This window comes from Camelus dromedarius, chromosome 17 (genome assembly GCF_036321535.1).
Source record: "Camelus dromedarius isolate mCamDro1 chromosome 17, mCamDro1.pat, whole genome shotgun sequence".
Lineage (NCBI taxonomy): Eukaryota > Metazoa > Chordata > Mammalia > Artiodactyla > Camelidae > Camelus > Camelus dromedarius.
Window position 1 is genome coordinate 34,044,603 of NC_087452.1, and position 20,327 is coordinate 34,064,929.

At 39.3% G+C, this 20,327-nt stretch overlaps 1 protein-coding gene and 1 non-coding gene across 5 annotated transcripts in view; both read left to right on the forward strand.

Annotated features, from left to right (window-relative positions):
- The window catches only part of QRICH1 (glutamine rich 1), a 41,019-nt gene that overhangs the window by 12,757 nt on the left and 7,935 nt on the right, over positions 1 to 20,327 (forward strand). For all 4 annotated transcript variants that reach the window (XM_031470297.2, XM_064496553.1, XM_064496554.1 and 1 more), the window contains 4 exons: positions 11,432 to 12,475; positions 17,486 to 17,663; positions 18,283 to 18,437; positions 19,768 to 19,882. In XM_031470297.2, coding sequence (XP_031326157.1) covers positions 11,432 to 12,475; positions 17,486 to 17,663; positions 18,283 to 18,437; positions 19,768 to 19,882 — 1,492 coding nt within the window. The remainder of the gene's footprint in view (positions 1 to 11,431; positions 12,476 to 17,485; positions 17,664 to 18,282; positions 18,438 to 19,767; positions 19,883 to 20,327) is intronic.
- Positions 7,187 to 7,306, forward strand: LOC116158409 (U8 small nucleolar RNA). The gene has a single exon (XR_004142711.1). It is a non-coding gene; the product is annotated as a U8 small nucleolar RNA (small nucleolar RNA).

Here is a 20,327-nt window from a genome sequence, read left to right on the forward strand (position 1 = left end):
ATATTTACAGCTCATGGAATGTTAACTTGATCAGCAAGCGATATAATAATTCAATAATAGTTATCAGTGCTCTTTTGAGAAGAATGATACGTATTTTTTTCTATGGATCTACATTTTGACCACCTTGTTAGGGTACTTTTTATGTGTGATTCTGTTCCCCACAGACAGGTTGTCAGTTTTAATTCAAGTTATTGTGTAGAGGAGAATTCATTTGTTCCTTTTTAAAAAAATTTCCTACTTGAGGGTTTTTTGCCTTATTCTGTAGTCCTAAAAACCACAAATTTCTACTGTACAAGTTGCCAAGATATAGTTTGTGGTATATGATATGTGCAAGAGTAGTTTTTTCCCCCTTTATTTAAAATTAAAGATGACCTTTTAGCCAACCTTTCTTGAACCAAAGGGTAGTTAAGCCTTGCTTACCTTTCTTGAGACTAGTCTTTCTTTCCTTTTCATAAATTTTTAAAGTTCTTAAAGCAAATTTATTTTCATTGATAACTGGCTTAAGCCAGATGGGATTTAGTTTTTTCTAGAAGTTGACTTTCTAGATTGAATTTAAATAAAGATTGAAGAGTGATACTAATTAATGTTACTTACTTGAAAAAAAATTTTTTTTAAGGCATCTGGGATTCCAGGCATCCTTTTTTTTTTTTTTTTTTTGGTCAGTGGTTGGGGAGGTAATTAGGTTTACTTGTTTATTTTTATTTTAGCAGAGGTACTGGGGGATTGAACAAAGGACCTTGTGCATGCTGAGTATGTGCTCTACCACTTGAGCTATACCCACTACTTGAAAATTGACAATTTTTATAAACCTAAAGCTATCAATATCATAAACCAGACAATATTAATAAATATATGGCTAAAGATACAACTTTAAATAAGACTTTGAAAAAACATTTTTTTTCTGAGTGGTGTCAGTCTCAAATATAGGCCTAGCAGTTACAAAATTATTTTATACACATGCTGGCTTCTTGATCTCTTTTATAGGTTTCTGTACTAAAAGTAGCACATGAGGCATAGAGAGGTTAAGTCATCTTCCAGTAACTAGCATTTGCACCCAAGCTGTCTTATCTTGAGCCTGTGCTCCTAGCTAGTACTCCTAATACACAAAGAATTTACAAACTAGAAAAAAATACTATAGTGGAAAAAGAAACAGAGGATATAAATAGCATATCAAAAGATGCTTCATGTGACTGGTGATTATGGAAGTGTAAACTTTAAAGTGAAATATCATATTTATTAAATAAAAAAACATTTATAAAGTTTTTACCCAGAGCAGCAAGGGTATGAAAGGATAAATTAGTGTATTTGGCAATACACTAGAAGTGAATTTGGCAATACTTGTCAAGTATTTAAGAATGCATACCTTTGGCCTTGCGTTTGTGTTGACAGATATGTGTGTATGTAAGGATATTCACTGCTGCATTGCTCGTAGTAGTAACATTAGAAACAAGTCACTCTTTCAGTAAGGGAAATGGCAAATAATGGTACAACTGTAGTGTATTGTCCTATGCAGCCAGAAGAAAGAGGTAGATCTATGCATATTGACAGAGTAGAGTGTTTAATATTTTCAGTTTAGTACTGGCTTTTAACATATGTAGAATGTAGTAATCCTTAAATAGTAGTAATAAAGCCCAAAGTAGTAATTGGAATGGGGAGTGGGATACTAAGGAGGAGAGCTTAAGTTTTTTTTGTTTTTTAAATTAAACATGAATTACTTTTATAATAAAACCAAAAAGTGTTGCTTGGGAATATTTTGATTTGAACATATAGAGCATTGATCCGCAACCTCTTCTTCCCTATCCCAGACATCTCCATATGTCTGTGTTGATGTGTAAACCCCTTTGCTAGATGCTTGAGTATAGCATTGAACAGGACAGAAAGCTCACTGATCTTGTGGCACATACATTATAGCTGGGAGGGGATAGATGATACATAAGATTAAAAAAAACTTGTTATATAGTGTGAAATGCAAAGGGAAAAAACAAATCAGATGGGGGTGGCCAGGGTAAGCCTTAATGTGTGGGTGACATTTGAGTTAAGACCATAGAGAGTTGGCGAATGAGCTATGTGGTTATCTGAGGAAAGAGCATTCCAAATCAGAAAGCCCCAAGGTGAGAGCTTGCTTATTTGAAAAACTGCAAAAAGGCTGTGTAACTAGAGTACACTGAGTGAAAGGATGAGACTAGAGAAGTGACGCATGCACTGAAATGTGGAGCTGAACAGACCTGTCTTCTCAACTCAGGTGTTAAAGGGCTCTTTGCCCCATAGTGTTTTCAGTCTAACCCTTTTGGTAAGAATGAAAAAATGCTTATATTAATGTTGTTTGAAATTTCAAAACAATTTGTTACCTTGAAGGCAGAGGTGATTTAAAATTAGATTGCTTTATTTTTAAAAAACCATCTGTCACCATCCCAGAGAGTTTGTTCTGTCCCCATGACTTTCTCATCCATCCAACCTAGAAGCAGCACATCGGTTTTTGGATTTAATGTAACAGTTACATCCTTAGAAAAGTTTAGTGAACTGATGGGAGACAGTTCTATGTCAGAGGTTAATTAGAAGAGTAACTATCTGAATAAAACTCACTGTGTTCCTTTACTCTCTGCTACTACCACACGCAAACTTCTGGCTACCAAATGTATGTGTTTTTTCCCACAACAGCCAGTTTTTTAGTCAGCTGGCTGACCTGTAATTCAACTCAGTTCTGACACTGTCTGCTTAAGAGTTAGCATCAGATCCCACAAGCTAAGGGATCGGTCTCACAAGACTGCCCCCTACTTTAGACACTAGTCGCAAGTCCCAGGTTGTCATGTGTACTTCTGACTAACTGGCTGTAAATTGGGGTTCTTACTACCTCTCCTTGAGTTTGATGGTTTGCTAGAACAGCTCACAGAATTCAGGGAAACATGTTTAGCAGTTTATTATGTAATAAAGGAAATGATAAAGGATACGGATGAACAGCCAGATAAAGAGATACATAGGGCAGGATTCTGAAGGGTCCTGAGCACAGGAGCTTCTGTCTACATGGAGTTGGGGTGCACTACCCTCCCAGTACATGGATGTATTCACCAACCCTGAACCCCATACTCTTGGGATTTTTATGGATGCTACATCACATAGGTGTGATTGATTAGTAAGTCAATTTCTAACCCCTCTTCCCTCTCCAGAGAATGGTGGTTGGCGCTGAAAGTACCAGGTTCTAATTATGGCTTGGTCTTCGTGGTGACCACACCCCATCCAGGAGCCCACCAAGAGTCGCCTCATTAGATTACAGTATGTTCTTAGCACCTATATTATCACTTAGGAAATTACAAAGGTTTTAAGAGCTCTGACCAGGAAGGAATTAAAGACAAAGACCAAAAATTTATTTTTCATTATATCACAGTATCACAGTAGCATATGTCTAAGATAGACACCTTTTTAAGGCAAAAGGAAGAGCTCTCATGTAAATACCTTAACAGTTTGTACAATACTAGGAAGGCCTAAGTTTCCTTTTGTTTATAGGTCTGCCTGAGCTAGGTGAAGGAAGTTCATTTGGAACTTGACTTTCAAGAGCTTTCTTGAGTTGGGTTACATTCTAAAGCATCCACATGGAGTTAAACGTGTATGCCAAAGAGAAGACCCTCTCATGTTGAGTTGGTTTCACTTGGCACCCATAGAATTGCTTGTTTCTTCTCTGCACTTCTACAGGGCTGGAACTGAGGCTTCTGACTCAGTGGGGTCAGTCTGGCTCTGCTAAATGAAGGGTGCTTTGGGGAAGGGGATTTCTCAGCACTTGCTTCTTTGTTGCTAGAAGTAAAGATCCCAAGCCTTCAGCGGATCAAAGTGCAATTCTTCCTTATTTGTCATCCCAGCGTCTGTCCGTCTTCCTTTTTTTCTTTTTGCTGTTGCACATTCCCTCTGTGCTGGGACAGTGAGTCCCTAACCCTTCACTACAACGTAGAATTGCTGAGAATGAGGAACAAGGTCATCAAGAGCAAGTTACTTTGAGAATTACGTAAAATAGTAAGTCCTGACTACACTCCCTGGCACATAGTCAGCCCTCAGTAAGTAAATAACAGCTGCTGTTACTGTTTTCTTCCTCTTATTCTCATTAGTGCTATTCCTCCCTAGGGCCCCAGTTGCTTTTGAGACATTTGAAAACTATCCAGACAAATATTTATAACAAATATTCCCACTATGTTGGCAGTTTGCCATTTTTGCCTTTTCTTTAAGACATAACGTCACAGATGCAGTTCAAATCTCTAGTACACCTCTGTGAATATCCTCCTCTTCCAAGGTAAATACTCTTAAAATTTTCAACTTGTGATATTTTCTGTATCCATGAATTTTGGTTTTTAGTTAGAAGTACTGGGCAACATTCACCCTCTTCCCCTTAGTTTACTCAGAAGAAGAATTGGCTAAAGGATAGTGGTTAGCTCAGGGAATTTATGGGAGGGCCAGAGAATGGGTCCTAAAGGCTACACAGCCAGGAATAGGAGTTAGGTCACATTGTTGTCTGCTCTGTTGGAGACATTCAGCCACACCCCTGGAACAGGTCCTTGTCCTACCGTTGTCTGTCATTGGGATTTATGCCATTCTGCTCCATTTCTGCCATAGTCCTCCACTGTTACCAGAAAATGGAGGTTGTGGTGCCTGCTACTTCATGTTGCTCCCTTCTGAGTCCAGATTTCATGCAGTGTGTCTAATTTGGGAAGCCTTGGTCACACGCCTGCACTCTAGCTGCAGGAGAGGTTGGGAGAGTGATTCCAGCTTCTGCCTTGGGGAGGCCGAGCTCATAATGTGGTGTATTCTACAAACATGAGTTTGTAGCCAAAAACAGGACTAAAATCAGCTACTGTCTCTCTGGAGCTTTGTGGGCTGATTGGGATCCTGATCATCGCTTCATATTAGTGGATCATTTGTTGCTGCCTTTCCTGGCCCTTCATGTCCAGCCTTTTACCCACATTTAAATATCTTCCCTCACCATGCCTAAGTTGATTTATATAGTAAGAGTTCGGTAAACGTTTCATACTTGGATAAAGATTTACCACGGGAGAGCATTATTTGAACAGTGAAATTCCGCCAAGGTTTCGCTGATTAGTTGTTAAAAGGCACAGGTGTGTTTGGATCCCAGGTGCTGTGATTCCTCACTCAGTGGGGTCTTCTGGCGCACTGAGCACTTCTCAGTAGTCCCTCCTCACTGAGACTCAGAACATGAAGTATTATGTGAGCCACATGTTATTCTAAATTTTCTTGTAGCCTTTTGTAAAAGAGAGGAAAGAATGAGGTGAAATTGACTCTTTTAAATCACATTTTATTTAACCTAATATATTATTTCTACATGTAATCAGTCCAATATTATTGATGAACTATTTTACCATTTTTGGCACAAATCTTTGAAATCTGATTGTGTTTTGCATTTTAAGCACATTGTAATTTGGATTAACCACATTTCAAGTGATTGCTAACTACTAACTACATATATCTAATGGGTTTGGACTGGTGCAGCTTTAAAGAAATGTGAGAGAGGAGTTCTTTATTCTTCCTTGTGGAAATAAGAAAGTAGTTTAAAAAATTATTTGTGAGGTGGAATTTGGAAATTGACCCAACACACTCACCTACTTGATTCTCCTTTCAATAAAATACTGGTTTTACACTCAAAGTAGCTCAAAGCAAGACAAATCAATCAATCTGTGCTTTCTTTTTTTTCAAGTGCCAGTGATTGGAAGAAGATTCCCAATAAGGATAATACATGTGTTACTTCATTGTTTCTCATTGTTCCTTAGTTGGAGTACTTAGTCCTTATGTTGTGTTGAGCCTCTATTTACTTAGGTTCTGAATGACACTGAGAAAAAAGATTTTTCATTTGCAAACAAGTTAAGAACCTAGACAAGTGGGGTCCAGTATAACTTCTAGACTCATGGTTATCAAACTTTAGGGTACACTAGAATCACCTGGAGGGTTTCTTAAAACAGAAATGGCTGCTGCCCCCCTCACCCCCCCCATTCTAATTCAGTAGATCTGGGGTTGGTTCTGAGAATTTACACTTCCTTTTTATCCCTGCAGTTTTATTGAGATATGATTGACATGCAGCACTATATAAGTTTTAAGGTGTACGGCTTAATGCTTTGATTTGCATGTATCATAAAATGGTAACCATAATATGTTTAGTTAACATCCATCATCTCAGATACAGAAAAAGAAAAAAATATTTTTTCCTTTGTGATGAAAATTCACAATTTACTTTGTTAACTTTCATATCTATCGTACAGCAGTGTTAACTCTAGGCATCATGTTGTATATTATATGCCTAGTACTTATTTATCTTACAGTTGGAAGTTTGTACCTTTTGACCACCTTCATCCAGTTACTTCTTCTTCTACCCCCTGCCTCTGGTAACCACAAATCTGATCTCTTTTTCTGCGTTTCACTGGATTTTTGTTTGTTTTTTAGATTCTACTTACAAGTGAGATCATATGATATTTGACTTTCTCTGTCTGATTTATTTCACTTAGTACAATGCCCTCAGTGTCTATCCGTGTTGTCACAATTGGCAAGATTTCTTCCCTTTTTCGACTGAGTAATACCCAAAATATATATATTCCACAGCTTCTTTATCCATTCAACATATTGATGGACACTTAGATTGTTTCCATGATTTGACCATTGTAAATAATGCTGTTGTGAACATGGGGATGCAAATGTCTCTTAAACAGTCTTTTCGTTTCCAGAGAAGGTACATTTCTAACAAATTCTAGGTTGATGCTGTTGTGGCTGATCTGTGGACCACATTCAGACGTACTTTCTGAAAAATTTAATTGATAGTATACTCAATGAAATAAAGAATCTAGGAATGAAGTCGTAAGAATAAAAGAAACAGAACCAGCTTAGAATCGAGATCTAATCCAAGTTTGGTAGACCCAGAATGCAGTCTGTCCAGGTTAGAATAGGAAATAAGAGTGCTCAAGAAGAAAGTAATTAGCATTAAACATATGTGATCAAGAGCCCAGAAGTATAGTTATTTTAAGTATATTTCTTCTGATCAACAGGAAAAAAAAAAGCAATTAAAAACCCTGGAAAAGGTGGTAGGGGGCACTGAATGAGAAATAATGATTTGGATGTGAAGGGAACTAAAATATAGTGTGATTTATGAGGGATTGATAGAAGGCAAGAAACAGTACTTTTTGAAACCTTAAAACCAAACTCATTGTCAGGTAGGCTAATCCTTCTTGTTCCTCCTTTTGGAGGGCAGGATAGAACATGATGATTGGAGCTCGCATGACTCGTGATTAATGGACTTGCTACACCCAGATTGTTCCTGTCTGATTCTTCCTGACAATCTCACCCATAAATATGTTAGAAAGAGAAGTATATATATGTTTTTTGAGTCTTTGATATGTCTATACAAACACATCTCTGCCCCAAAGCTGGAATGAGACACATGAAAAAGCTTTGTGTGGGTTTCCTTTGAAGGTGTTAATTAAATGATTAAAACTTGGGGAAAAAAAAAAAAGCAAATTCATTCCCCTAGAAATGATCCCCCTACTCCATTGAAATATAACTTTTCTAGCATACACATGGCTTTGAGATGATCTTTTTCCTTTTCATATTTCTTTAGAATCACCTTGAAGATCTAGGTTTAAGTTTCAAACTGCCTTTAAAAAAATTTTTTTTTGTTGTTTATGTATCAGTCCATCAGTTGGTTTTATGAGACAATTTACCTTGGGATTTTATTTATTTATTTATTTGGTGGTGGTGGTGGTAGGGAGTAGGTAATTATGTTTATGTATTTATTTTAATGGAGGTACTGGGGATTGAACCCAAGACCTCATGCATGTTAAGCATGCACTCCACCACTGAGCTGTATCCTCCTGCCTACCTAGATTTTTTTTAACCTTGAAAATTATAGCTAAACCCATTTTGAAACAGATAATAAAGCACAATACCAACCTTTAAATTCCTTCCTTAGATTTTTTTTCTTTTCCTCTTTTTTTTATTTTAAAGGAGGAATCTTTTAGGAGCTTTCTTATTTTGAAGAAATACTTATCTGAAATTCAGTGATTCCTTCAATTCACTTGAATTTTGTTTTCTTCTAAGTTCAAGTAAAATTTAAAAGAATTTTTTTTTCACTTTGCAGTTTCCAAAATTTACTGTGACTATGCGGTAATTATTTAACCAGATAAAAAGCTATATTTTTGTATAAAAAACATGAAGGGAGGTAATACAAATAGTAATTCAATTTCTTACTGACTTCTGATACTTGTGAGTAAAGGTTATAAATATATAATTGATTTCTTATTCAATATGTTGGCATTGGTAAGGAAATATCAGAATGTGCTTGAACTTCTACTCCCCTAATTTTAAATTCTAACTACTTTTGATATAAAATGGCATCACGTTATTTGTACTTGTTTGTTCTGTAGTGAGGGTAGATGCCTTCACTTCTAATTCTTTAGTGTTTTTGCTGACTTGTTTCTGTTGGAAGCTTTATTGTTGATAAATGGTTTCTAAGAAAATTCAGTTTAAAGAGATACAGTAAAATCTAAGTATATGAACTATAATTCAATCAGTGAAAATAAGCAAATTTTTGAAATTTTGTTTTTAAGCAAGTAATAATATAGTTATAAAACATACTGTGTATTTAACTTCACAGCATTGGTTCTTAAAGGGTAGTTCAGAGATTGATATTCCCTAACACCCTTTGAGGGTTCCTCAGAGTTAAAGCTGTTTGTATCATGATACTAAGATGTTATTTGCCTTTTTGACTGTCATTCTCTCATGAGTGTACAGTAGAGTTTTGCAGAGGCCATGTATGTGTTCGTAACAAATTGAATGCAGAAGCACATGTGAGAATCCAGCTGTCTTCAATTAAATCAGCCATTAAAGAGATTTGCAAAAATGTAAAATAATTCAACTCTTATTATAATTTTTTTGTTTTGGCAAATAGTTATTTTTCATAAGAATATATTATTTATGTTACATTTATATTGGTTTATGTGGTGATTTTTAATGAATTAATGTTTTTCTAAGTCTCCTAGTTTTACTTTCTAATACAGTAAATAGTGATGTCTATACTCATGTAAACAAAAGCTCTTTGGGGTCCTCAGTAAGTTTTTGGAAAGGTCTTGAGACCAAAAAGCTTGAAAACTGTTTTTCTGTCATAATTGGCTTCATAGTTTTATGTCCTTAGTGTCAAGCACTGAATCTCAAACTTGAGTATGCATCAGTCATCTGGAAGACTTGTTAAGATACAGAAAGTTGGGCCCATTCTGCAGAGTTTTTTGATTTAATAGTTTTGAGGTGGGATCTGAGAGTTTCTATTTTTAACAAGTACCTGGATGATGATAGTGGCCTGGAAACTACATTTTGAGACTCATTGATGTAAAGGATATTGCTTATAAGGAAGAAAACCTACTTTTTGAGCATCTACTATGTGTCAGTAAATATTTTATGCTCACAGCAACTCTGTGCAGGTAGGCAATCTCCTCCTTTTTATTGTACCCAAGGAAACAAAAACTTTGGAGGACTCGGAGCCAGGAAAGTACAGCATCAGTCCAAGTCTGTGTTCTCAAGATCTTTTGTTTTTTATACAATTGCCTCCTTGCTTATCTTTTTTTAATTATCAGTGGCTTTATTGAGATATAATTCTCATATCATGTAATTCACCCATTTAAAGCTTACAACTTAGTGGTTTTTAATCTATTCACAGTGAAGTGCAACCATTACCACATCAATTTTAGAACATTCTCATCATCCCCAAAAGAAACCCTGTACCCATTAGCAGTTACTTTGTATTTTCCCCAATCCTCAGCTCCTGGACAACCACTAATCTCCTTTCTGTTGCTACAGATATGCCTGTTTTAGACATTTGTATAAATGGAATCATACAACATGTAGTCCTTTGTGACAGACTTCATTTAGCGTAAGGTTTTCAAGATTCATCTGTGTGGCAGCATGTATCAAAATTTTATTTATTTTCTTACTAAAGAAGAAAATTCTGTTGTATGGAAATTTTATCCGTCAGTTGATGGATATTTGGGTTGTTACCACTTTTTGGTTATTGTGAATAATGATGCCGTTAACGTTCATGTCCAAGTTTTTATATGAGTATAGTTTTCATTTCTCTTGGGTATGTACCTAGGAGTGGAATTGCTGGGTCATGTGGTTTATTTTTCATATCTTTGTCATATGCTATGTTTACCCTTTTGATGAACTGCCAGACTATTTTCAAAAGCAGCTACACCAAGTTTACATTCCCACCAGCAATGTATGAGGATTCTAATTTTTCACATGGTCACTAACATTTGTTATCTTTTTTTATTATAGCCGTCGTAGTGAATTTAAAGTGGTATCTCATTTTGCTTTTGATTTGCATTTCCCTGACAGCTAATGATGTTGAATAACTTTTTGTGTGCTTACTGGCCATTTGCATATCTTTTTTGGAGAAATGTCTATTCAGACTGTCTCTCATTTTTTGTTTATGATATAAGGAAGAGGTCCAACTTCATTATTTTTGTATGGATACCCAGTTGTCCCAGCACCATCCTTGGTTATCTTTTGTGTTATGTATAATCACTCATCTGCCGCCTTTTCTACCTTCCTAATTCCTACATGCTTTTAGAATCATTTAGATATGTGTGTTTGATGGAAAAATCTTTTATTTTTTAAAATTACATACTATGAATAGCATTGTTTCATGCTGCTTTTGTATATGCTGAAGTAACAGCAATAAAACATGAGCTGTATTATTAGAAGTGTGTTGTCCAGGATATAGTAACCTTACTTAGATTAAATTATCTGGAATCTTGTGGGAGTTTTTACTGTCTTCTCTATTAAAACAAAAGTGTCTTAAACACTCTAAAGAATATTCAACAGTGCCTGCATCTTAGCAAAGTTGGAGATACCTCCAAGATTTCAAACATTTTGTCTCTACTGTGTTTTATAGTAGTTGTTTGTGGTGGGAGTATTTTTGGTCGTGAGTTGGAAATTGAGTGCCTGTGGAATGCACTTGTCTTTCTGACCTTTTAGAAGTGTCCCCACACTCTTATCATTAACCACATGGATTAACTATTTTTGAACATACACCTAAGTTTATATTTATTAATTATATACTTGTACTTCATATGTAAATTATATGACTGTATATCAGTATGCAAAAACAAAAAGCGTCAGATTTACCGAGAAAAGTTAAGAAATGAGCAAAAGTTTTGATATTTCCCAATTGATAGTGTTGCTTTCTCTCAGGTAGATAGATATGTGTTGCTCTGAATGCAGTGTGATGCTGGAGAATTTTGTGTATGGTTTTGGGGATTGTGGCCTCCTCAGAAGCCTTGGGTATGGCTGCCCCTCCTCCTCACATTACCCAGGGTTTCTCCCTGAGATCTCTTCTTCCCTTTGGGGCTGGATTCTCAATGTTGCCTGGTTCACTCACTGGTGGATCTTGTCACTGCAGGTACAGGTGCAGGTACAGCAGTCTCCGCAGCAGGTCTTGGCTCAGCAGCTCTCCCCGCAGCTCACCGTTCACCAGCCTGCTGAGCAGCCCATCCAGGTCCAGGTGCAGATCCAAGGCCAAGCAGCACAGCCGGCAGCCCCCTCCATCCAGACCCCGTCTCTGCAGAGCCCCAGCCCCTCACAGCTACAGGCGGCCCAGATCCAGGTGCAGCACGTGCAGGCAGCCCAGCAGATCCAGGCTGCAGAGATCCCAGAGGAGCACATCCCACATCAGCAGATCCAGGCTCAGCTGGTAGCTGGCCAGTCTCTTGCTGGGGGTCAGCAGATCCAAATCCAGACTGTGGGTGCCCTTTCCCCACCACCGTCCCAGCAGGGCTCACCTCGGGAAGGAGAGCGACGGGTTGGCACAGCCAGTGTCCTCCAGCCAGTGAAGAAGCGCAAAGTGGACATGCCCATCACTGTGTCCTACGCCATCTCAGGGCAGCCGGTGGCCACCGTGCTGGCCATTCCACAGGGCCAGCAGCAGAGTTACGTGTCTTTGAGGCCAGACTTACTGACGGTAGACAGTGCTCATCTGTACAGTGCCACTGGGACCATTACTAGCCCTACAGGAGAAACTTGGACCATCCCTGTTTACTCTGCCCAGCCCCGGGGGGACCCTCAGCAGCAGAGCATTACCCACATTGCCATTCCCCAGGAGGCCTACAACGCAGTTCACGTCAGTGGCTCACCCACAGCCCTGGCAGCTGTAAAGCTGGAGGATGACAAGGAGAAGATGGTGGGCACCACGTCTGTAGTGAAAAACTCCCATGAAGAGGTAGTGCAGACCCTTGCAAACTCTCTCTTTCCAGCACAGTTCATGAATGGCAACATCCACATTCCAGTGGCTGTGCAGGCCGTGGCAGGCACATACCAGAACACAGCTCAGACTGTCCATATATGGGACCCCCAGCAGCAGCCACAACAGCAAACCCCCCAGGAACAGACGCCGCCGCCACCACAGCAGCAGCAGCAGCAGCAGCAGCAGCTCCAGGTTACTTGTTCAGTAAGTGAGACTTAATCTGTAGGGCAGCCTGCTCCCTCAGGGCCCAAAGCAATGCAGAACTTACCTGGCAACCTCTGGTGCCTCTGGCTTGTTTACTGAAATGGTGTTGGTCTCACAGTAATACAGTATTTAGTATTTTAGTTACGGTTGGGGAGGAGGGCCAGAAGCAGCAGGCGAAGCTGCGCAACAGGCAGGATTTCTATCCTGGTACCTGGAGGTAAATGAAATGATCAGTAACTGGTTTGGGGATAGATGCTTGTGGTACTTTTTTGCAGTCTCTTTTTAGGAAGAGTAAAGTTCTAGGTAGAGACTAATGGGTCACCCCAAATGTTACCTGTGTCTCGGAAGCTACTTTCTGCATCACAAAGGAACAGATACAGTGGAACCCTTGAAGTTTAGCACTCAGGCTGTAAACTCATTATAGTGGAGAGGCTGTGACATTGTCTTTTCTTTAGTTGTCATCTGTGGACATAGTGTAGGTGAATTAGAAGATCTAAAAATCCTCCTGGTGGGCCTGTTAAAAGTGATCACCTTTGCGAGTCTTGAATAAGCCATCTATGCAGTGTGACTTCCCAAAGTTATTTTTATGTTCCTTAAAAATAGTTAAGCCCTCCTTAATTAAGTTTTCTGTCATGACAGCTATATTGAGCTAAGTTTTTAACTTTTCATCTTGAAATAATTTTATAGAAAAGTTGTAAAAGTAGAACTGTTGATATTTTAACTCTAATTGCTTGGCTCTTTTATCTTAATCTTCTTAAGGCTGTTACAGATTGTCTCTTAAGACTGTTAGTAAAATTTCTGGTCCCTTGTCTACCAGACATTTAGAGTAGATGTAGGGACTCTGGTCTCATGGGGCTGCTGAAGGCAATGTCCCTCAGCACAGGAGCAACTGGGAATGCATGTGGAGGAGTTGGCAGAAATAAAGCACTGTTACAACAGGGACCACACTCAGAAACTCAAGCCATAAATGAATGAGTAAGCAAAAACTGACCTAATGGTTTCATAGAGGCAACAGTATTATTAATCTTGGGTGACTTTCTTAAGGATCTGTTAAACATCCGCCTGTCAGGCCTAGAAGTAGAACAAGACAGAGTCATTGCTTCAGGTAGCTTTTAGTCTAGTGGAGGTAAGAACGTATGATTTTTGTTTCTTTGAATTATTTATAAAACAGCATAATCAAGTGTGACAGTGTGTGCTATGCACTCAAACTGGGAATTCAGAAATCATTCTAGGTTAAAATGAGAGCAGAGGCGTATTTGTGGAAAAAGTTGCGTTTGCTGCCTAGTTTATAGCTTAGATTGACAGAAGAATGGAGCAACATAAATACAGAGCTAGAGATGAACACAAAGGACATGGCCTAGGTTAACATGAGAGGGAGACTGTGAGAGAGAGAGATAGTACAGCGGGCAATGAGACTATTTGCCGAGAGCGAAGAGTTGACCTGATCTGTAGTAGGAAGTTTTTTCTAGAATCCTGAGTCGTGATAACAAGAAGAATCAAGTACAGGTGTGTAGAATTGATTGCATATGGAGAGACCAGCCAGGAGACTTGTAATGGGGATGGAGACAAAGCATCAGGCCTCTCCTCTGCTCTCCTGGGCCTGATGGTCCAGTTTGCAGTTCAGGACTCTTCTGTTGTTCATTGGTCTCTGCTTGTAATTTACGTATCTGGGCCCTTCAGCAGGAGAAAATCTTTTCTGGAATTTATTTTAGTAAGCCCTTGTTACTTGTCTAGAAGTTGTGTCTCCTTCGGTGAAAGTCTTTGGGGACTTTGTTAAAGTCTTTTAGGGACATATGTCAAGGGTTATTACCAGAAAAAGAAAAATTGGGAATACCAATCATGCAGGAAAGATGAGCTTGTCCATTTATACCACAAATATCCCTCTGCCCCCCTTATCAGGCTGTGTTCTAGGTGCTGAGGAACAGGGATTAATAAAACAGTCGTGGCCCTTGGAGCACTCAGTAACCCATGGAGAGAATCGTGCTGGAATGTGAGTTGAATCCTAAGGAGAGCTGATGACAAAATGTTGTGTTCCTTCACTTGGCATACCCTTTATGAAAACTTTTATTGCCTAACTTTAAAACTAGATTTGTGGCGAAACCTCCCTCTCTTGACCTCACATCCACTTCAATCTGTAGCCCTGTTTCTCCACTTTACTTTATTCCCAGAGTTCTCAAAAGCATTATCTGCACAAGCTGACTCTACTTGCTAACCAATTTTCTCTTCAGCTCATGACTGGGTCCGCTCTTGTCAAGGTCAGCAGTGACCTATTACCTCCCTGTGGCCAGATCCAATAGGCATGTCTGTTTTTATCTCACTTATAGCAACACATGGCACAGCTGACCATGCCTGCCTTCTTGAAGCATTCCTCTAGGTTTCCATGTTACACATTCCTGGTTTTTCCCACTGGTTATTTTTCCTTCTCAGGAAACTTTCTTGATGCCTCCTTCTCTGTCTGAACCATACACGTTTATGTTTCTCAGAGCTCAGTACTAACTCTCTTTTCTCCCTAAGGGATTTCTGTTTATTGCCATGATTTTCGGCATCCTCTAGATGACTGCTGCAGAAGATAATAATCACCGAAACCTGCCAGGCACTGTTCTTGGTGTTACATAACTAATTCATTTAATTCTCACATCAGTCTTAAGAGGTGTGTACTACTGTCTCCATTTTACAAATGAAGAAACTGAGGCACAGAGAGATTAAACAATAAGGCCAAACCCACCTTTAATAAGTAGCAGAATGGGCATTCAACCTTGGGCAGGCCAACTCTGGAGCCCATGTTTTAACACATGTGCAGCTCATGTGCTGCGTTGATACACAGATCTTTATCCCTAGACCATGTCTTTCCCCTTAGGATCCTTCCCATACATTCAGCAGCCTACTTACTGCTTTTTTTTTTTTAATTCCCCCCATTCCCAACTGCTCTGCTCCCTGCTTCTTCCTCCTCTCTCCACTGGAACCATGAGAATCAGCAGCCTACTTACTATTTACTTAGGTTTGTTGAAGATACCGCAGCTCTTTATTAGCATCATCTCTACCACCATCAAAAACTTTCCCATCTTAGAAAGTGGTACCATCATCCACTCAGTTGTTTAAGCCAGAAACCCAGGAGTCATCCTTGAATCTGCTTTTCCCTTACTCCTTTCAGCCAGTTCATCAACCAGTCACGTTAGTCATTCCACTGCCACCGTCCTAGTCCAGGCCACCAGCACCTGCTTTCACTTTTGCTCTTAGTCCATCTGTAGATCAGCAAGAACAATTTTCTTAAAATGTAGAATTATATCACTTCTCAGCTTAAAACTCTTTAAGGGCTCCATTATTAAATAGGAAAAACTCTACACCAAGTGTACAAAGCCCTATTGACATCAGTAATTTTCAACCTGGATGAGATTTCTGCTTCCTCTAGCCACTTACAAACAGTTGAACATGTGTAGAAGAATTTCTTGGTTGTCAAGATGACTGGGGATCTTACATTTAGTGGGTGGAGGCACACGGTGAAGGGAGCCTGGCTAATAAGACAGTAGAGAAGCACTGCCCCATATACTCTGGCCCCATCTACTTATCCAGTCAGACTCCTAGGTTTCCAGCTTGGGTAGGTGGTGTTGCCATTGAACAAGGTAACGGGAGGAAACTCAGAATATTTCTGGGTGGACAGAGTGATGAATTCTCTTCGTAGATGTTAGTTTGAGGTGGCTTTGAGATGTTCAGTTGGAGATAATACAGTACCCACTGAGTATATTAAGGTGAGGTCTAGCTTAGAGGTACATAGTTAGCAATCATTTCCACAGACATGGAGATCCAAGCTGGGAAAATGGGTGAGACTCACTCTGGAGAATGGTAGTTGAACTGAGAAGTGTATCTATAGAGTAGAGCTCCAGGGTTGACAAACATTTAGGGGCCTGGCACTGGTATTACTTTATTTCCTTGTTTAATAATGTATTTTATATCAAATATTGTAGGATAGTTTTTATTTTTATTTGTTTATAAGCAAATTTATGTGTCATATATAAATTATTTTGCCTTCAACTTGAATGATATGGCATTCCTCAGTCCTTTGGATAGGCCTTGGCATGGAGAATTGCTCAAGGGAATTTGTTCACAATGTAGACATGTGTGTGAGACCTAAGAACCTGTACTTCCTATGTGTGTTTGTGTCTGTCCTGCTCAGTGGGGATTGTGATTGAGGCTTATGGGCATTCTCTGCCCATTTGTCTGCATGGCTTGACTGTCAGACCATTGAGAATGAGATTACTCTTCCTTTGGAGTCAGGAAACTAGAATAGTGCCTCCTGTCTTCAGAATATGTCATTATGAGCCTTGGCAGTATTATGAGAAGGAATGTGAAGAATGATTCTCAACCATGGCTGGACATTAGAATCATCTGGAGAGTTTTTAAAAACACTGATGGCAGGAAAAAAAGAATTGATGGCAGGCCTCCACCATAGACCAGTTAAGTCAGAATCTCTGGGGAGAAGGCCCAGGTGTTGAGTATTTCTTAAAAGCACCTGGATGATTTTAAGGTGCAACCAAGTTTAATGATCTGGGCACTTGGTTCTCAAAAGTGTGGTCTGCAGACCACTCCCTCACTTGGGAGCTTGTTGGAAATGCAGAATCTCAGGTCCCACCTGAGATTTTTCTCATCAGTTTGACTAGCAGTTCTTTGGGCCAGTAGTTCTGAGCAGTGACTGAACGTTAAAGTTGGCTTTTTATGTGGGAAGGTTTTAAAAAGACTGATACCTCTTTAAAAAGAAATTCTGGGGTGGAGCCCAGCTATTGGTGTTTTTAAAAAAGAGATTCAGAAGTACAGCCAAGGTTGAGAAGCACTGCACTCGCCTTTGCTATCTCTGGAGTAAAGAATAGAACTCCAGAGTTTCTTGAAAGTAACACAGCAAGGAGAAGAGAGGTTTTTTTTAATTAAAAGAACTATAAGTAACATTTTCCTGGTAGTTTTGCTGGAGGGCCTAATGTAAAACAGTATTGATACATTTTGATGGTTTCTCTCTCATAGGCTCAAACTGTCCAAGTTGCTGAAGTTGAACCACAGTCACAGCCACAGCCTTCCCCAGAACTTCTGCTTCCAAATTCTCTGAAGCCAGAAGAAGGACTTGAAGTATGGAAAAACTGGGCACAGACCAAGAACGCTGAGCTAGAGAAGGATGCTCAGAACAGACTGGCACCCATTGGGAGTGAGTGTTTGAGAGGGAAAGGGGGTTGAATTCTATCTAAAATTCAGTGGTAGTGAAGCAGCAGGATGATGGCAGGAAAGTGATGTCCCTTGGCTGTGGGGACTAGGGAGCACCTTCTGAAAGAGTATGCTGAATTCAAGACAAATGACAAGAAAGCCTGACCTGCTGCAGATGAGCAGGATTTGTGCGGTTCGCCCAAGACTAGGCATTTTTGTACACATGAATTTCTGGAGTCAACCTAGCGTGTCCGGGAAGAGAGGCTTCTGGGAGGAAATAGGAACCAGTGAGTGCTCTCAACGGGCTTCTTCCTTAGCATTATCCTCATATACTTCCTCATATTACAAAGGGTGGGTTTTGGGTTTTTCTTTTCATGTATTGGCCCTAGTAATTATTTTGAGGATATGTGAGGTGGGAAGGATTGTGAGAAGGAAGCCCTTGGTGTAAAAGGGCAAACAGGATTATTGTCTTCGTAGGCCAGTTTCGTTCATACATACAAGTGACCATTTCATCCCAGCACCCTGATGGGCAGTGTCTGCTCTGAGACCTTCCAGATATGAGCAACCAGTAAAGAGATGGCTTTTGCCAGGACCTCTGCTCACCTCTGGGGCTTGTGTTGCAGGGCGTCAACTGCTGCGATTCCAGGAAGATCTAATCTCTTCTGCTGTGGCTGAGCTGAATTATGGGCTTTGTCTAATGACACGGGAAGCTCGAAATGGAGAAGGTGAACCCTATGACCCAGATGTGCTATACTATATTTTCCTGTGTATTCAAAAGGTAGGAAACAGAACTTCATAGAAACATGTTTGAGCTGTTCCATTTGAGTATTTGCTGGGTGGTCAGATTAGTAAAATGACAAGCAGCTGGTTATAATAAAGACATTCTCTTTCAGCTGTATAATGAGTTTTTGGAGGGGGGCAGTAATTAGGTTTGTTTGTTTAATGGAGGTACTGGAAATTGAACCCAGGACCTCGTGCATGCTAAGCATGTGCTCTCCCACTGAGCTATACCCTCCCCCAATAATGAGGGGTTTTTTTAATGCTTAATTTTTATTTTTATTTTTTTATTTTATTGAGTTATAGTCAGTTTACAGTGTTGTGTCAATTTCTAGTGTAGAGGATAATGAGTTTTTAAATGTATATTTTTTGAAATTGGAAAAGACCTACCTGTTCACTTTAGAAAACAAAATATAATAAACATCATCATAATTTCACTATCTAGAGAACCTTCTGTTAAAATATTTGATATATTACCTTAGAGCCTTTTTTAAAAATCATAAAGCATTTATATAACATTTTTTGTTACAGTAAACGTGTAGTTTGCATAAAAGTAGTTTATCCGAAATTAGGTATGGTGCTGAGATATAGCTTGTCTTCTCATTGTTCACTGCATTAATGCAAAGTAATTATTTGAAGGAATCTAGCTAGAATATACAACTGCAATTAGGTTTACAGGACATCTAAGGTGAAGTTTAAGAGAGGAACTCATTTTAGGACTGGCAATTTAGGAAAGCAGAGGTAGATTTTTTGTGTTTGAAAGCCCATAGTATGATGAAAGTACACTTGCTGGTTGTGACTCACCCTGTTGCCTAGGCCTAAGAAAAGCCCACTTTCCAATTTGTTCCTCTTTCTTACCATCACCCAGAACACTGGGTGTATTGCTTTACATGCTCTGTCTCATTCCATGTTCTCCCAGTCCTGGAAGGCAGGCATAGTCATCTCCACTTATAAACAACGAAACTGAGTCCCTAAAGTTAAAAGGCTCACATGAGTCACTTAACTTACACCATAGCTGATAAGAGGCTGGCCCCAGGGCCCACATCATGTTTTTTGCTGCTACAAGACAATGCCTTGATTGGGTGAAATAGCATTCACAAAATCTGCCCCGTTGACCCAACTCTCCAGAGTATTGTGAGAATCAGTTCACATGATCTGAAGTGTACTGTGAAAGTGCCACAGGCTGGACAGTTTTGACCTGGTATGTTGGTTTGTTAATAGGTGAGGAATGAGTAGGGAGAGGTGATGGTACTTTCAGAAAAATGTTTGCCTCCCCTCAAAATCTCACTCAGGAGACTACCAACAATTTTTACTGATTATTTTTCCTTTAGTATCTTTTCGAAAATGGACGGGTTGATGACATTTTCTCCGATCTTTATTATGTTCGATTCACGGAGTGGCTGCATGAAGTTCTGAAGGATGTTCAGCCTCGAGTCACTCCACTTGGTAAGAATCTTCCTAGTCCTTGAATGTCTTTCCTACCTGGGTTTTAAAAAGATCAACTGTTTGTGTGGCTGGCTGTGATACAACATGTGGGTGAGGACCCTCTAAATTCCAGGCAGCAGCATCTGTCTCTGTGCTGCTTGGCCTAATGTGAAAGGGGCACTGCTCACCAGACATAGGATCCAGCTGGTCCAGGTGTGGTACAGATCTGGGGGCATGGAGAGTGTGGAGTAGTTACTCCTTATTTTTTTCCTATTTAAATTTATTGATTAAAATTAGAATCATTGCAAAAATTAAGAATTATGAACTGTTTCCTTTGTAGGTTACTTGTGTTACATATTGGGGTTTTTTTTCCCGTATCTTTGAACATATGTTCTACATGTATAGAATGTAATTTTTTCTTTACCTGTGGATAACCTGAGCAGCATGTTATGTTGGAAAGAACATG